Genomic DNA, 17,321 nt, shown 5'->3' on the forward strand with positions numbered 1-17,321 from the left:
CAAATATTTGAGAATCGACACACCATAGTGATGGTGATTTGGGTAGAATGTTCTGGCAAAGTCTGGGAGGAAGGAAAAGGGAGACTCTTGCCAGAAGTAGCCCTTGCTCCAGCTCCTGCTTCCATTGTGCGGATTATGACGGTCCAGGGTCTTCGGTGAATGCAGGTCCCACTGTCCTAGAGGCCCTGTGCCCTCGTTGTTGAGTTGGCCAAGATCCTGGGTTTGAATCCCAGAGGCCAGCTCCCATCTCTGCTGCAACCTTGGAAACATCTTCATCTCTGCACATACATTTCCTCATCTACAAAGTAGAGATCAAAATGGCCCTTTGCACACAGATTTATGAAAATTAAGTAAGATGTGGAACAGTCCCAATATAACAAATGAAGAAAACAGATGACAAACCATTAAATAAGATCTTATGGTGTTTCTTAAAAAAAAAAAAAAAAGCACAGCAAACCAGCTGGCAGGCGCCACAGCGGAGCGTTAATAGGCAGGATGGCTCGGCTGTAGAACAACATTGCCTTTTTCCTTATCCGAATTTCCTAATTTTTCTGTAATGAATATGTAACAACAAAATGAGTTGTTTTTAATTAAAAAAGGGGCAGTGAGTCAGTGTTCATGAAAGCACTTTGTAAACTGTCAAATGCTCTATAAATTAGCTCTTGTCATGGTCCTTATAGTAATTATTATTGTTATTGCCAGTCGGCCACGAGTTGGGATTTATTTCAGCTTGGCCTCTGATGGGAGGGCCCACTCGATCACCTTCTGCCAGGTCCTGCCACGTGGTCCTCTCTCTCTTTTAAAAAATAAATAAATTTATTTATTTATTTTTGGCTGCGTTGGGTCTTTGTTGCTGCGTGCAGGCTTTCTCTAGTTGCGGCGAGCGGGGGTTACTCTTCTTTGTGGTGCGCGGGCTTCTCATTGCGGTGGCTTCTCTTGTTGTGGAGCACGGGCTCTAGAGCAGAGGCTCAGTAGTTGTGGCTCGCGGTCTCAGCAGTTATGGCTCGTGGGCTCTAGCGCGCAGGATCAGTAGGTGTGGCACATGGGCTTCGTTGCTCTGCGGCATGTGGGATCTTCCCGGACCAGGGCTCGAACCCGTGTCCCCTGCATTGGCAGGTGGATTCTTAACCACTGTGCCACCAGGGAAGCCCCGTGGTCCTCTCTTGATACCTACTGACTTGTCTCCATCTGTGTTGCCACCACCCAAGTGGAAGCCAGCATCCTCTCTCAGCGGGAGCCCTGTGATACCCTTTAACTGGGTTCTCCTTGTCCAAGCAGCAGCCTCTATCTATCTATCATCTATTATCTATTTGTCTATCTATCCTCTATTACCTCTCTCTCTCTCTCTCTCTATCTTCCCGTTTTGTTGAGAAATAATTGGCATACAGCACTGTGTATGTTTAAGGTGTCCAGCATAACGGTTTGACTTACATACATGATGAAGTGATGACCACAGTAGGTTTAGTGAACCTCCATCATCTCATATAGATACAAAAGAAAAGAAAAAGAACTAGTTTTTTCCTTGTGATGAGAACTCTTAGGATCTACTCTCCTAACCACGTCCCTGTGTAACAAATGGCAGTGTTAGTTATATTAATCATGTGGTACAGCACATCCCTAGTACTTATTTATGTTATAATTGGAAGTTTGTACCTCTCGTCAGCCTTCATCCAGTTCCCCTCCTCCACACCCCTATCTCTGGTAATGACAAATTTGATCTCTTTTTCTATAAGTTTGTTTGTCTTTTGAAGTATAATTGACCTACACCACTCTGTTACTTCCTGGTATACAGCATAGTGATTTGAAATTTCTATATATTACAAAACGATCACCACGATAAGTCTAGTTACAGCGTGGGGAATATAGTCAATAATAACGTGATATCTTTGTATGGTGATAGATGCTAACTAGAGAAAGGAACTTTAAATCAAAACCCTCAATGGCTTCCTGTTGAACTTGGTATAAAATCCACATGGGCCTGGAGGTCTGCCCTCACCTGTCCCTTCAGCCTCCTGAGCCAGTTTTCCCATTGTCACCATATATTGCCTTCGAGAAGACACCGGAAAAGGGACCCGGGACAGTGCCTGCCCTGACTTAGACGGTTTTGGAGCCTGAACGTTTGGTCTCAGTATTCGACCCTTACGCTTTTACGTCTCTTAGTGTAGAGGATGTAGGACTGCACGTTGTAGCCTGAGAGTCTGTATGTGTAGACCAAATACGTATTTGCACTCTTAATACAGCAAATGAGTGAAAAATGTTAGTGAACTGTAGGATTTAGTTTTATTTTCTGACTTAGCTTATATCAGGGCTGAAAAACACCTCCAGCTGCATTCAGGCAGTAGGATTTTTTTTTAGTGCTCCATTTTTTCTAATAAACTGTTGTGAGACAAGAAAATCTCCTTTCTACCTCTATGCTTTTGTCCCTACCAGCCTCCTCGCCTCTCCCCACACCTGCCATGCTCTTTCCTTGGACATTTGAGCTGTGGGCTCCCCAACCCTGGACAGTGGAGGGCAAGGCTGTTGAATGGGGATTATGGTGAGACGGTCAACTAAAGGATTTCATTCTTTTTGGAGGGGCCAAGTGGGTGTGGTTGAATTTATGTAAATATGCGTACAACGTATCGTGCATAATTTATGTAAATGTGCACACAGCCATACCGTGCATAATTTATGTAAATATGCGTACAGAGCACGCTGTAATCAGCACACGCACGGTGCACGGTGTATACGGTGTAACGCGCGTCTACGGTAATGTGCCTACAGTGTAATTCACCCACTTTCTCATGGCTCATCTGTCGTCTCTGCTCCTTTGTCCCAACTCAGGAGGCAACCTTTCCAAACAAGACTGGACCATCCAGTGGCCCACCACGGAGACGGGGAAGGAGAACAACCCCGTGTGCCCCCCGGAGCCGACCCCGTGGATCCGCACCCACCTCTCCCAGAGCCCCAGGGTCCAGTCCAAGTGCGTCCAGCACTACTGTCACGCCAGCCCCAGCCCGGGGCCCCCCGTGTACACCCACGTGGACAGGCTCACTGTGGACGCCTACCCGGGCCTGTGCCCGCCCCTGCCGCTGGAGTCTGGCCACCGGTCCCTGCCTCCGTCGCCCCGGCAGCGGCACACGGTCCGCACCCCGCCGCGCACCCCCAACATCGTCACCACCGTGACCCCGCCCGGCACGCCACCCATGAGGAGGAAGAACAAGCTGAAGCCCCCGGGGACCCCGCCGCCCTCCTCCCGGAAGCTGATCCACCTGATCCCGGGTTTCACGGCCCTGCATCGGAGCAAGTCCCACGAGTTCCAGCTGGGTCACCGCGTAGACGAGGCCCACACGCCCAAGTGAGTGCATTTGGTGGGTTCCCGGGGGCAGCTGAGCCTCCCAGTCTGGGAAGCTTCAAATCAATTTGTATTTCCCTCCTCCAGTTGAATGAAAGGTGGATTTTCCCTAATGGCTGGTCCAGAATTTCCCAGAAATGACCCCTTTTAATACTATTAATGCTGTAAAGTAGGGGTCGGAAAACTATAGCCCAGGAGCCAAATCTGAATTTATTGCAACGCATCCGGATTCGTTCCGTTCTGCTTTGTCTGTGGATGCTTTCCTGCTACAACGGCCGAGTTGAGGGTGGCCCGAAAAGCCGCAATCTTTACCGTCTGGCCATTCACAGGAAAACTTGCCAGTCCCTGCAGAGTCTATCCTAGTGCTGCCCCTAGAAATAGGACGCCAGCTGCATATGCGACCTTACGGTTTCTAGTAGCTGCCTTAAAAGAGTCAAAAGAAACGAGTGATATTAACTTTCATGATATGTCATTTAACCCAATATAGTAAAACGTGATCATTTCACAGTAGAATCAGTGTAAAGTATTATTACGGAAATACTTTGCATTCTTTTCTCCACACTGAGTCTTTGAAATCTGGAGGGTATCTCACACCAGCAGCTCAGCTCAGTTCGTACCGGCCACCTTCCAAGTGTGGACTGGCTGCCTGTGTCACGTGGCTGCGGTGCTGGATGGTGCTGCCCTGACCGACCCTGTGCCTGGGACTTGCTCTGTGTTTATACCTGAGATACATGCCCAGGTCTGCTGGGGGTGGGAGGGGGCTCAGGGAGCGGATGAGTGGACTGTCAGAGCAAAGGTCGTCCCACAGAAGCTGCAGGTGGGGCCACAGGCACCCAGGGGAGAAAAATCCTGAAAGTTGACATGGGTTGTGCCTGGCTCTGACTTGCGGGGGTGGGGGTGGGGGGGGGGCGTAGGTGGGACTTGCTGCCAGCAGAGGGCGACACGGCATATGTGGCTGTATGCTGGCTAATGAGAGAAATGGGGCAGCTCCCTCCAGGGCCCCTCAGAGGCTGAGTGTGACCGGGGTCCCTTGCAGGTTTTTGAGGTCTCAGTGTATTAAAAATGGAAGAAATGCTAAACAGGGTCACAGAAGTGAGTAGCACGTTTTAAATATTTACCTTTAACAAAATTGCATCTGAGGCATAGAAGATAAAATGGTTATGGATAATCCTATGAGGAGATGCGGGGAAGAGTCTAAATTTGGGAACTGTCGTGTGTGAAAGGCGTGGACCCCGGTTCTGGGAGCTCTGAGGTGGGGCAACCACTGGGGAACGGTTCACTGCATTTCCATTTCAACGATTTAGCCGGTGTTTCATGAGCTCTCACTACCATATGCGGGTGAATCTAAGACGTTGATCGTAAGATACATCCTGTGTGCATCTTAGAATTGATGAAATGTGTTGTGTTCTAGACTCTGGGCTAGTCGGCAGGGTACAATGGAAAGGAAAAAGACATAGTCCTTGGCCTCGTGAAGACTGACACTAATCCAGTAACCACACATAGGTGTTATAATCTTTTTTTTTTTTTTTTTTTTTGCGGTACGCGCGCCTCTCACTGTTGTGGCCTCTCCCGTTGCGGAGCACAGGCTCCAGACGCACAGGCTCCAGACCCACAGGCCCAGCCACTCCACGGCATGTGGGATCTTCCCGGACTGGGGCACGAACCCGTGTCCCCTGCATCGGCAGGCGGACTCTCAACCGCTGCGCCACCAGGGAAGCCCCAGGTGTTATAATCTTATGTCCAGTATTTATGAACAGTGTTACAGGCTATCAGGAGAAAGTGCAGGATGCTGTCAGAGCTTGTGGAGCTGATTGAGTTTGCACTGGCAGGGAGCTGAGTGGGGGGACTGGGGAGGGTTTGGTTGGCGTGGCTTCCAGAAGAACTGTTTGGACTGAAGGTTAATTAGGGATTAAGATGGTGGAAGGGGTGGGAGGTGTTTCAGGAAGGGAGCATGACCCATTGGAGGAACTGATGGAAGCCCTCTGTGGCTAAGGGAGCAGGCAGGTGATGCAAGAAGAGACTCCTGGGTTAGGCAGGTGGCAGCACTGTTCACAACAGCCAAAAGGTGAAACAACCCGAGTGTCCATCAGCAGATGAAGGGATGAACACAGTGTGGTCCATCCGTACAATGAGATATTATTCAGCCATAAAAAGGAATGAAATCCTGACACCTGCTACAACATGGATGAACCTTGAAAACGTTATGCTAAGTGAACTAAGCCAGACACGAAAGGACAACTATGGTATGATTGAACTGATGTGCGGTGCCTAGAATAGGCAAATTCACAGAGAGAGAAAGTAGAATAGAGGTTGCCGGGGGCTGGAGGAGGGGAACGAGGAGTTAGTGTTTACTGGGTAGCGTTTCAGTTTGGGAAGTGGAAAAGTTCTGGAGATGGATGGTGGCCATGGTGGCACAACAATGTGAATGTACTTAATGCCACTGAATTGTACCCTTAAAAATGTTTAAAATGGTAATTTTATGTTATATATATTTTACAACAATGATGACAAAAGAGACAGGAAAGCCAGGCATGGGCACACTTTTTCTGTAAAGGGCCAGATAGTTAATGTTTTAGGCTCCGCAGATCAAGTGGTCTGTGTCATCTCTGCCATCGTAGCAAACGCAGCCACAGACAATAGCTGAATAAGCGGCCGTGGCGATATTCCAATAAAACTTTATTTAAAAACAGGTGCCTGGCTACATTTGGCTCACTGGCTGTAGTATGCCCTGGCAGAAGCCTTGTTGTAGGCAGTGATTCTCCCTTCTAAGGCCTTAAAGTGATTTAAGTGGAAGACACGATCAGAGCTGATTTTACGAAGGTTACTCAAGCTTCTGTGTGAAATCTGTATTGGAAACATACCCCTTCACCAGACATATTTGGGGTATCAGAGACTTAACAGAGGGTTGATGCTTTTCTGATTGGAGTTGGGCTTGATTTTTATGGGTTTTTTATATAAATTTATTTATATTTTACTTACTTATTTTGGCTGCGTTGGGTCTTCGTTGCTGTGCACAGGTTTTCTCTAGTTGCGGTGAGTGGGGGCTACTCTTCGTTGTGGTGCGTGGGCTTCTCATTGCGGTGGCTTCTCTAGCTGCGGAGCACGGGCTCTAGGCACTCAGGCTTCAGTAGTTGTGGTGCGTGGGCTCAGTAGCTGTGGCTGGTGGGCTCTAGAGCACAGGCTCAGTAGTTGTGGCACACAGGCTTAGTTGCTCCGCGACATGTGGGATCTTCCTGGATCAGAGCTCGAACCCATGTCCCCTGCATTAGCAGGAGGATTCTTAACCACTGCGCCACCAGGGGAGTCCTTATTTTTATGATTTTGTGAGAGCCAGAGAGACTGGCTGCTGAGACCTCAGGATGTGGGGAGGGTTGCAGGAAAGCTAGGAACGCAGGTTGCTGCTGTGGAAGGTGGGAGGGACATTTGGGGTCTGCTGGCCATGGTTTCCCCAGACTGTGCATCTCCCTCACTCATCGCTGTGTTGATCACAGAGTGAAGTGGAATTTGACCAGAAGGCAGAACCTGGCTTGACAGACACACGATCTTTTAATCTACAAGCTGGGGGCGAAGTGAGACAGGCTGCCCTTTGCCTGTTTGTTTTTTGCCCCAGCATTATTGAGATGTAATTGACAAATAACACTGTGTAAGTTCAAGGTGTACAGCGTGATGACTTAGTACACACACGTATTACGAAATGATTACCACAGTAAGGTTAGTTAGCACATCCATTACCTCGCATAATTACCTTTTTTCTGTGGTGAGAACAGTTAAGATTTGCTCTCTTAGCAACTTTCAAATGCTAACAATATAATATTGTTAAACAGTCAACATATGGTACGTTAGATTCCCCAGAACCTATCCTTGTAACTGGGAGTTTGTACCCTCTGAACAGCATCTCCCCATTTTTCCCACCCCTAGTCCCTGGCAACCACCATTCTACTCTCTGTTTATATGAATTCAATGTTTTTCGATTCCACATATAAGTGAGACCATGCAGTATTCGTCTTTCTCTGTCTGACTTATTTCCCTTAGCATAACGCTCTCAAGTTCAATCCATGTTGTTGCAAATGGCAGGATGTTTTCTTTTCTGTGGTTGAATAATGTTCCATTGTGTGTGTGTGTGTGTGTGTGTGTGTATGCCATGTTTTCTTTATCCATTCATCCATCAATGTGCATTTAGGTTGCTCCCCTATCTTGGCTATTGTGAACAATGCTGCAATGAACATGGGGGTGCAGATATCCCTTTGAGATGATAACTTCATCCTCTTTGGATATATACCCAGAAGTGGGATTGCTGGATCATATGGTAGTTCCATTTTTAAATTTCTGAGGAAACTCCATACTGTTTTCTACAGTGGCTGCACCAATTTACATTCTTAGCAACAGTGACCAAGGGTTCCCTTTTCTCCACATCCTCACCTACACTTGTTATCTCTTGTCTTTTACATGGTAGCCTTTCCAACAGGTGTGAGGTGATATCTCATTGTGGTTTTGATTTGTATTTCCCTGATAATTAGTGATACTGAACACCTTTTCATATACATGTTGGCCTTTTGTAAATTTGTAAATCTTCTTTGGAAAAATGTTTATTCAGGCCTTTTGCCCATGTTTTAATTGGATCCGTTTTTTTTTTTTCCTATTGAGTTAGTTGTAGGAGTTCCTTACGTATTTTGGTTATTAACCCCTTATCAGACATATGGTTTGCAAGTATTTTCTCCCATTCTGTAGATTGCCTTTTCATCTTTTGACTGTTTCTTTTGCTATGCAGAAGCTTTTTAGTTTGATATAGTCCCACTTATTTATTTTTCCTTGTGCTTTTGGTGTCATACCCAAAAAAATCATTGCCAAGACCAGTGTCAAGGAGCTTATTTTTTTGGTCTCTTTTTTAAATTGAAATATAGTTGTTGTATAATATTATATAAGTTACAGGTGTGCAATATAATGATTCACAATTCTTAACGGTTATACTCCATTTATAGTTATTAGAAGATATTGGCTATATGCCCCATATATTGTACAATATATCCTTGTAGTTTATTTTATACCTAATAGTTTGTACCTCTTACTGCCCCACCCCTATGTTGCCCCTCCCCCTTCCCTCTCCCCACTGGTGACCACTAGTTTGTTTTCTATATCTGTGAGTCTGCTTCTTTTTTGTTATATCCACTAGTTTGTTGTATTTTTTACATTCCATTCCACATGTAAGTGATATCATACAGTATTTGTTTTTCCTCTGACTTATTTCACTTAGCATAATGCCCTCCAAGTCCATCCATTTTGCTGCACGTGGCAACATTTTGTTCTTTTTTATGGTTGAGTAGCATTCCATTGGATATATGTACCACATCTTCTTCAGCCAGTCACCTGTTGATGGACACTTAGGTTGCTTCCATATCCTGCCAGTTGTAGATAATGCTGCTGTGAACATTGGGGTGCATGTATCTTTTTGAATTAGTGGTTTTGGTTTTTTTGGATATATACCCAGGAGTAGAATTGCTGGGTGATATGATAGTTTTATTTTTAGGTTTTTGAGAAACCTGCATATTACTTCCACAGTGGCTGCATGAATTTACATTCCCACCAACAGTGTACAAGGGTTCCCTTTTCTCAAGGAGCTTATTTTAGTGGGCTGTGACCAGCATTAAAAAATATGAAATAGACTATCCTAGACTAGATTATATTGGAATGCATTGCATGTAGTGAGGCTAAGTATTAATATTGTTTTGTGAAACTTGTGTCAGATATACAGTCATCCCTCGGTATCCACAGGGGATTGGTTCCAGGACCCACCAAGGAAACCAAAATCCACATATCTCAAGTCCCATCGTTGGCCTTCCATATCCGCAGTTCCAACCACAGATCATGTATGACTTATTGGAAAAAAAAATCCATGTATAAGTGGACCCACGCAGTTCGAACCCACGTTGTTCAAGGGTCAAACTGTATATAGTGCTTTTTTCCATTCTGGGGGTTCTTCCCACTCGGGACAGCTTTGATTTGGGAATAAACCCCACTGGGGCGTGGGTGAGGAGGCTTGAGAAGTCAGCCTTTTACGCTGTGGAATGTAGCCAAAGGCACTTGCAGAATTACTCGGCTCATTTCTGGTTTCGGTTGTATGCTTAGTGTCTGGTTTCTTCTCTCCTTCTCCCTGGTAGCCCTGCTGGGGATGGTTCTTTGTTGCCAACTTGGCAATTTTAAGCCTACTTTTATTTCCTCTCCATGGGATGAAGTGGGGTTTCCGACGTCACAGGTCTTTCTGAACAGAACTGAATCTTTCAAAACCATTGGTTCCTGTGAGCTTTCCAGCACCAGTACCCTGGTGGGTGCTGGGTGGGAGGAAGACTGTGTTTGAGACCAGTAATTCTTGGCACTCTCAGGTGTACCCACAGTGCTTTTCAACAGATGGTCTGCTCGGCTTTCAGTCCTGTCCCCAGTAGTACCTCATGGGCATTTGTAGAAAAAGCAGGGCAAGAAAACGAGACTGTATGAGCTATAGTATGTCTCTCATCACTGGTAGCCTTGCAGTCCAGGTACGTTGAGCTGGATCAGAACTGTTGTGATTGGTATTGGCCAAAACCGTCTCTCCTGCTGTGTATGCATTCTCAAAGTCCTTTTTACTTTCTTCTTTTCTTTTTGTTCTTTTCTTTTGTTTTGCATTTGAATTTATGAGTGTGATCTTACTCCTGTGGCACTACCAAAACACGCACACATATACACGTGCATGCATACACACACAGAGGGAAAAAATCCTATTTTTTCCCCTGGTAAAAGTAATACCTGACTGTTGTGGAAATTGAGGACACAGGACACATGATGAAGAAAGTAGAAAGTATATGCTGGACCTTTTGTTTTATACACACACACATAACATGCATTCTCACAGGGGTGAAATCACCCCTAACGGGGCACAAATGGGTTTTTAGGGGAGAGAGGTGGGGAAAAAAACCTTGATATAATAGTTTGCAGATCTCCGTAGAGTCATATACATAAATAGATACCCAGTTTATCTGTGGTATTAAAATTTCATTGGGAGTTGGGGGTCACGATTGGAAAAAAATATCTAAAAAGCTTCTTTAAGGGGTCATTGAAAAAAGGCTGGGAAACACTGACATAGATCTGTGGATATAATCCTATAGATAGACTTAGGCCTAAGCATTAGGGGTTACTAAGTCTCCCCAGTGTTCTTACCCGTCTCTCTTCTCCCTCTGGCTTTGTGGACACACTTACATAGGTAAGCTGGCGCTGATTTCAGCCATGTGAAAAGTTGAGGGAGCAATCTCAGGGATTCTGGTCCTCTTGGCCTTCAGTCCAGGGATTCCACGGTTACTGTGTTGGAAAAAGGAAAAACCTAACAATTCTTAAGTATGTGATGAGTTGTCTGTCTTTTGATTCCCCCATTTGTCCACCCAGCACACAAATGACTTGCTGTCTTTTGTCAGAGCATCTGAAAGGGTACACTGGATTTCTGTGAACTGAATCACATTTTAAATGCATAAGAGTAGCTCAGTATTAAAAAGGAATCCTACTGTAAATCCCCCTTTTTTTGCAAATTCTTTTAAAACACAATTTCCAATTATAATTTTAACTACAGAAGTGACTCCCAGATAAGCTTTGTTCTGAAAATAAAAGCAGTATAAAATGTAAGCCATCCAGGCTCAAAGTCCCCTTCCCCTTGCCATAGAGAACATCTAGAGCTGCTCTTAATACATTGATAAAAGCCCTTGTGTACATGTGTTGTGTTTGTATGTGTATCTATAATATGTCTACTTCCCTTCCTTCGTTATTGGAACCACACTGTATGGCTTTCCCAGTGTGACTTGCCGTTATTAGTTCTGCATAAATATAAATCTTCCCTTTATGACCTTCATACCTTATCTCTTTTACAAATTCTTCTGTCTCCTCAAAGCTCATCTAGAACATTCCTGGGTTCATATCTCTGCTTTCTGGGGCAGAGTGTGAAAGCCTCAGCTGACCTGGGAGCAAAGAGAACGGGCTGGATGGAACCCATACTCGATCCTCACTCTTGACTCTTCATTGCAGTGGATGCACATTTCTGTATCTGAGATATCGGTGCCATTTGTAGCTTGTATGAGAATAGGCTTTCCCCCACAGATTCCTTATGTAAATAAGAATTCAAGGGGGCTCTTTTCATTTACTTTAGAAAACTAATTATGGGCAAACACTCAGACACACTGACACACACCTACAGATCATTGTGCTAATTATTACGACAAACTCTACTATATTTATAAGGGCAAGAGAGGAGTGATCGGTTTTATATCACAGCATATTTGTTAAAATAGGAAGGCTTCTACTGGGCTCGTACACAGGGTTCTTTTAGGTCTAATTAAGCATTTAGACACATGAGATTAATACTGACCACACTTGGCATCTAACTGACGCACGGCAGCAACAGGCGTCTCTTCTGTGGGTCCTCGGGGGCTGCTCTTCCTCGCCCTCACCTTCAAGTGGCCATTCAGGTGCAAGGTGGTGAGGTCCACATTAAGCAGGTGTGGGAACCATCCTGGCTTAGGGGACAAGAGCTCTCGTAAAACCTCCATCAGTATAGCTCCTAGGGTCCCTGCAGGGGTCATGTCATGCTACTCAAGGATCCCCAAGGCTGTGGATTCCTTATCAGGAGTTTCAAGTTCATACCAAGAACTCCCATTCGATGTACAATTCACCCATCAGAGGCAATTCTACCACGAGCAGTGTGGTCTATTAACAGAGTTGACATTGCCCCTTTAGATTCGAAGGATTAGAGCTAGAAAGTCCACCCAAGGTCAGTTGCACTTTCGGAAGATGAAAAAGTTGAGTTCACCCTTCACCCTTCACCCACAGCTTCTCTTGAAAAATCCTTTCATTTTTATTTATTTTATTTTATATTAAAAAATTGTAATTTATTTATTTGGCTGCTCTAGGTCTTAGCTGCAGCACTTTTAGTTGAGGCATGCAGGTTCTTTTTTTTTTTTTTTAACATCTTTACTGGAGTATAATTGCTTTACAATGGTGTGTTAGTTTCTGCTTTATAACAAAGTGAATCAGTTATACATATATCCCTATGTCTCTTGCCTCTTGTGTCTCCCTCCCTCCCACCCTCCCTATCCCACCCCTCTAGGTGGTCACAAAGCACCGAGCTGATCTCCCTGTGCTATGCGGCCACTTCCCACTAGCTATCTGTTTTACGTTTGGTAGTGTATATATGTCCATGCCACTCTCTCACTTCCTCCCAGCTTACCCTTCCCCCTCCCCGTGTCCTCAAGTCCATTCTCTATTAGGTCTGCGTCTTTTTTCCTGTCTTGCCCCTAGGTTCTTCATGACCATTTTTTTTTTTTTAGTTTCCATATATATGTGTTAGCATACAGTATTTGTTTTTCTCTTTCTGACTGACTTCACTCTGTATGACAGACTCTAGGTCCATCCACCTCACTACAAATATCTCAGTTTCATTCCTTTTTATGGCTGACTAATATTCCATTGTATATATGTGCCACATCTTCTTTATCCATTCATCTGTTGATGGACACTTAGGTTGCTTCCATGTCCTGGCTATTGTAAATAGAGCTGCAGTGAACATTGTGGTACATGACTCTTTTCGAATTATGGTTTTCTCAGGGTATATGCCCAGCAGTGGGATGGCTGGGTCATATGGTAGTTCTATTTTTAGTTTTTTAAGGAACCTCCATACTGTTCTCCATTGTGGGTGTATCAATTTACATTCCCACCAACAGTGCAAGAGTGTTCCCTTTTCTCCACACCCTCTCCAGCATTTATTGTTTGTAGATTTTTTGATGATGGCCATTCTGACCTGCGTGAGGTGATGCCTCATTGTGGTTTTGATTTGCATTTCTCTAATGGTTAGTGATGTTGAGAATCCTTTCATGTGTTTGTTGGCAATCTGTATAACTTCTTTGGAGAAATGTCTATTTAGGTCTTCTGCCCATTTTTGGATTGGGTTGTTTGTTTTTTTTGATATTGAGCTGCATGAGCTGCTTGTAAATTTTGGAGATTAATCCTTTGTCCGTTTCTTCGTTTGCAAATATTTGCTCCCATTCTGAGGGTTGTCTTTTCACCTTGTTTATGGTTTCCTTTGCTGTGCAAAAGCTTTTAAGTTTCATTAGGTCCCATTTGTTTATTTTTGTTTTTATTTCCATTTCTCTAGGAGGTGGGTCAAAAAGGATCTAGCTGTGATTTATGTCATGGAGTGTTCTGCCTGTGTTTTCCTCTAAGAGTTTAATAATGTCTGGCCTTACATTTAGGGCTTTAATCCATTTTGAGTTTATTTTTGTGTATGGTGTTAGGGAGTGTTCTAATTTCATTCTTTTACATGTAGCTGTCCAGTTTTCCCAGCACCACTTACTGAAGAGGCTGTCTTTTCTCCAATCTATATTTTTGCCTCCTTTATCAAAGATAAGGTGACCATATGTGCGTGGGTTTATCTCTGGGCTTTCTATCCTGTTCCATTGACCTATATTTCTGTTTTTGTTGCAGTACCATAGTGTCTTGATTACTGTAGCTTTGTAGTATAGTCTGAAGTCAGGGAGCCTGATTCCTCCAGCTCCGTTTTTCTTTCTCAAGCTTGCTTTGGCTATTCAGGGTCTTTTGTGTTCCCATACAAATTGTGAGCTTTTTTGTTCTAGTTCTGTGAGAAATGCCATTGATAGTTTGATAGGGATTGCATTGAATCTGTAGATTGCTTTGTGTAGTAGAGTCATTTTTACAATGTTGATTCTTCCAATTCAAGAACATGGTATATCTCCAACTATTTGTATCATCTTTAATTTCTTTCATCAGTGTCTTATAATTTTCTGCGTACAGGTCTTTTGTCTTCTTAGGTAGGTTTATTCCTAGATATTTTATTCTTTTTGTTGCAGTGGTAAATGGGAGTGTTTTCTTTTTCTTTCTTTTTTTTTTTTTTTGCGGTACACAGGCCTCTCGCTGTTGTGGCTTCTCCCGTTGCGGAGCACAGGCTCCGGACGTGCAGGCTCAGCAGCCATGGCTCACGGGCCCAGCTGCTCCGCGGCATGTGGGATCTTCCCAGACCGGGGCACGAACTCGTGTCCCCTGCATCGGCAGGCGGACTCTCAACCACTGCGCCACCAGGGAGTGTTTTCTTAATTTCACTTTCAGATGTTTCATCGTTAGTGTATAGGAATGCAAGAGATTTCTGTGCATTAATTTTGTATCCTGCTACTTTACCAGATTCGTTGATTAGCTCTAGTAGTTTTCTGGTAGCATCTTTAGGATTCTCTATGTATAGTATCATGTCATCTGCAAACAGTGACAACTTCACTTCTTCTTTTCTGATTTGGATTCCTTTTATTTCTTTTTCTTCTCTGATTGCTGTGGCTACAACTTCCAAAACTATGTTGAATAAGAGTGGTGAGAGTGGGCAACCTGGTCTTGTTCCAGATCTTAGTGGAAATGGTTTCAGTTTTTCACCATTGAGGATGATGTTGGCTTGTCCTATATGGCCTTTATTATGTTGAGGTAAGTTCCCTCTATCCCTACTTTCTGGAGGGTTTTTATCATAAATGGGTGTTGAATTTTGTCAAAAGCTTTCTCTGCATCTATTGAGATGATCATATGGTTTTTCTCCTTCAATTTGTTAATATGGTTTATCACATTGATTGTTTTGCGTATATTGAAGAATCCTTGCATTCCTGGGATAAACCCCACTTGATCATGGTGTATGATCCTTTTCATGTGCTGTTGGATTCTGTTTGCTAGTATTTTGTTGAGGATTTTTGCATCTATGTTCATCAGGGATATTGGCCTGTAGTTTTCTTTTTCTGTGACATCTTTGTCTGGTTTTGGTATCAGGGTGATGGTGGCCTCGTAGAATGAGTTTGGGAGTGTTCCTCCCTCTGCTATATTTTGGAGGAATTTGAGAAGGATAGGTGTTAGGCATGCAGGTTTTAGTTGCAGCATGCAGGATCCAGTTCCCTGCACAGGGATAGAACCCGGGGCGTGGAGTCCCAACCGCTTGACCACCAGAGAAGTCCCAAATCCTGTCATTTAAAAAAATTATTTATTTTAAAAAAGATTTATTTACTATTTATTTATTTAATTTACTTTTGGCCACGTTGGGTCTTAGTTGTGGCACGTGGGATCTTCGTTGAGGCATGCGGGATCTTTCGTTGCAGCATGTGACCTTCTCTCTAGTTGTGGCACGCGGGTTTTCTCTTCTCTAGTTGTGGTGCTTGGGCTCCAGGGTGCATGGGTCCTGTAATTGTGGTGCGTGGGTTCCAGAGCGTGCGGGCTCTGTAGTTTGTGGCACGCAGGCTCTCTAGTTGAGGTGTGCGAGCTCAGAGGTTGTGGCACGTGGGCTTAGTTGCCCCGAGGCATGTGGGATCCTAGTTCCCTGACCAGGGATCAAACCTGTCCCATGCATTGTAAAGTAGATTCTTTACCACTGGACCACCAGGGATGTCCCCCAATTCCTGTCATTTTTAAACACCTGCAATTCCCATTGAATTTCTTATTTTGAATTAGTGAGGTCTTTAACAAAGGCTTTTATAATTCATATAATAATATATAGCATGTTTATTATATATAACATAATTTATAATTATCTGCTGTAAAATTTATGCGTATCAGTTTTTTGGTTAAGTCTTGTCATTACTTTGCATAAGAAAGTTCTGTTGACAGCCGCATCTTCCCATTCACCCTTGACCTGTGCCCTCTGGCCTAGATTACAGGCCCTCTCCCCCAGGGCTGGAGCAAGAGTAGGCTGTTACCCTCATGGAGACCTCTCCCTTTCCCTCAAGCTGCAGTCCTGTGATGACTCCAGGGAGACTCATTTAGAATAAGTTTGGCTTCCCAAGTATCAGTGGGACCATCTCTCTGTTTTTGCCCCAGAGGCTTATAAAAACACCACCTGTGAATCATCCATTGCTACACTCCTACTGACAGAGCAGATCTGAAGTTCCACAGTGAAAATGTAGCTGGACAATGTGCCGATTTTATTACGACTTATTATGGTGAGGTGTGTTGTGGTTTGGGGAACAGGTATTTTGTTTGAGTTTCTTGTTATTTACAAGGAATAACTGAATTTATTATAGGTGAGATTTGTTCTGATCTATGTAGAGTCATTTTGCTTCCCCAGTGCCTGCCTCTGTCTCTTGTTATTTCTTTTTAAGGAGTTGAGAGTTTCCTAGGAGCCCTTGTAACAACTCCTTTTGGGTAGCTCTCAGTTTTAGAAGGAGCCCAGGTGAGTCCCAGCTTTACTGCCGACTAGCCTTGTGACTAGAAACAAGTTGCATAGGAACTGTTGCTTCCAATGAGAGGAGGCTGTGTCTGCCCACTTCTTGGGGCAGGAGAGGCCTAGCGCATCCCCCCTGGGCTGGATGTTACGTGCAGCTTTGGTGGACAGACCCTGTGCACACCAAGTCCTGCCTCTGGCCCCTGTGCCTCTGCCTGGGGGCTTCTTTGGGCCAGTGGGGCATGTTTTGCTTGAGTGCAGGGCAGCCCATGCCCCCAATATGGACAAGAGTTCGTGCGTAAATATGTCCTCAGTGGGGCCACTCTGACATGTGTACTCTTAGAGGGGCCTCACGGGCCACACTCCAGTTGCCCACAGTGGTTCAGACCCACCCCCCAATAACACACCTTCTGTGGGCTTTCCTTCCTTCCCTGCCTCACCTTTCCACTTCATCATGCTTCCTGGGACCACCTCCCAAGTATCCTGCTTCCACCTTAGAATCTCTCTCAGGGCTTGATTTTGGGGGAAGCCGAACTAAGACAGGAATAGAGGTAATCAGTCATTGATAGAGTCGCATTAACTTCTACACACGGCTGTGTGGACACATTTTTACTCCGTTAAAAGATTCGCCGATTGAATGATTATTACAATAATGGAAATCATAGCTGTCACATATTGTATTGCTTATTTTTGTTTTTTTGTTTGTTTGTTTTGCTTATTGTATGCTGACACTTTACGTGGTGTGTTTTATTTAATCCTCAAACATTCCGTTTTACAGTCAAG

The 17,321-nt window shown here is 44.4% G+C and overlaps 1 protein-coding gene across 1 annotated transcript in view; it reads left to right on the top strand.

Annotated features, from left to right (window-relative positions):
- Window positions 1–17,321, top strand: part of KSR2 (kinase suppressor of ras 2) — a 404,068-nt gene that overhangs the window by 151,166 nt on the left and 235,581 nt on the right. The window contains exon 4 of the mRNA XM_033836923.2: window positions 2,824–3,337. Coding sequence (XP_033692814.1) covers window positions 2,824–3,337 — 514 coding nt within the window. The remainder of the gene's footprint in view (window positions 1–2,823; window positions 3,338–17,321) is intronic.

This window comes from Tursiops truncatus, chromosome 13, assembly GCF_011762595.2.
Source record: "Tursiops truncatus isolate mTurTru1 chromosome 13, mTurTru1.mat.Y, whole genome shotgun sequence".
NCBI lineage: Eukaryota > Metazoa > Chordata > Mammalia > Artiodactyla > Delphinidae > Tursiops > Tursiops truncatus.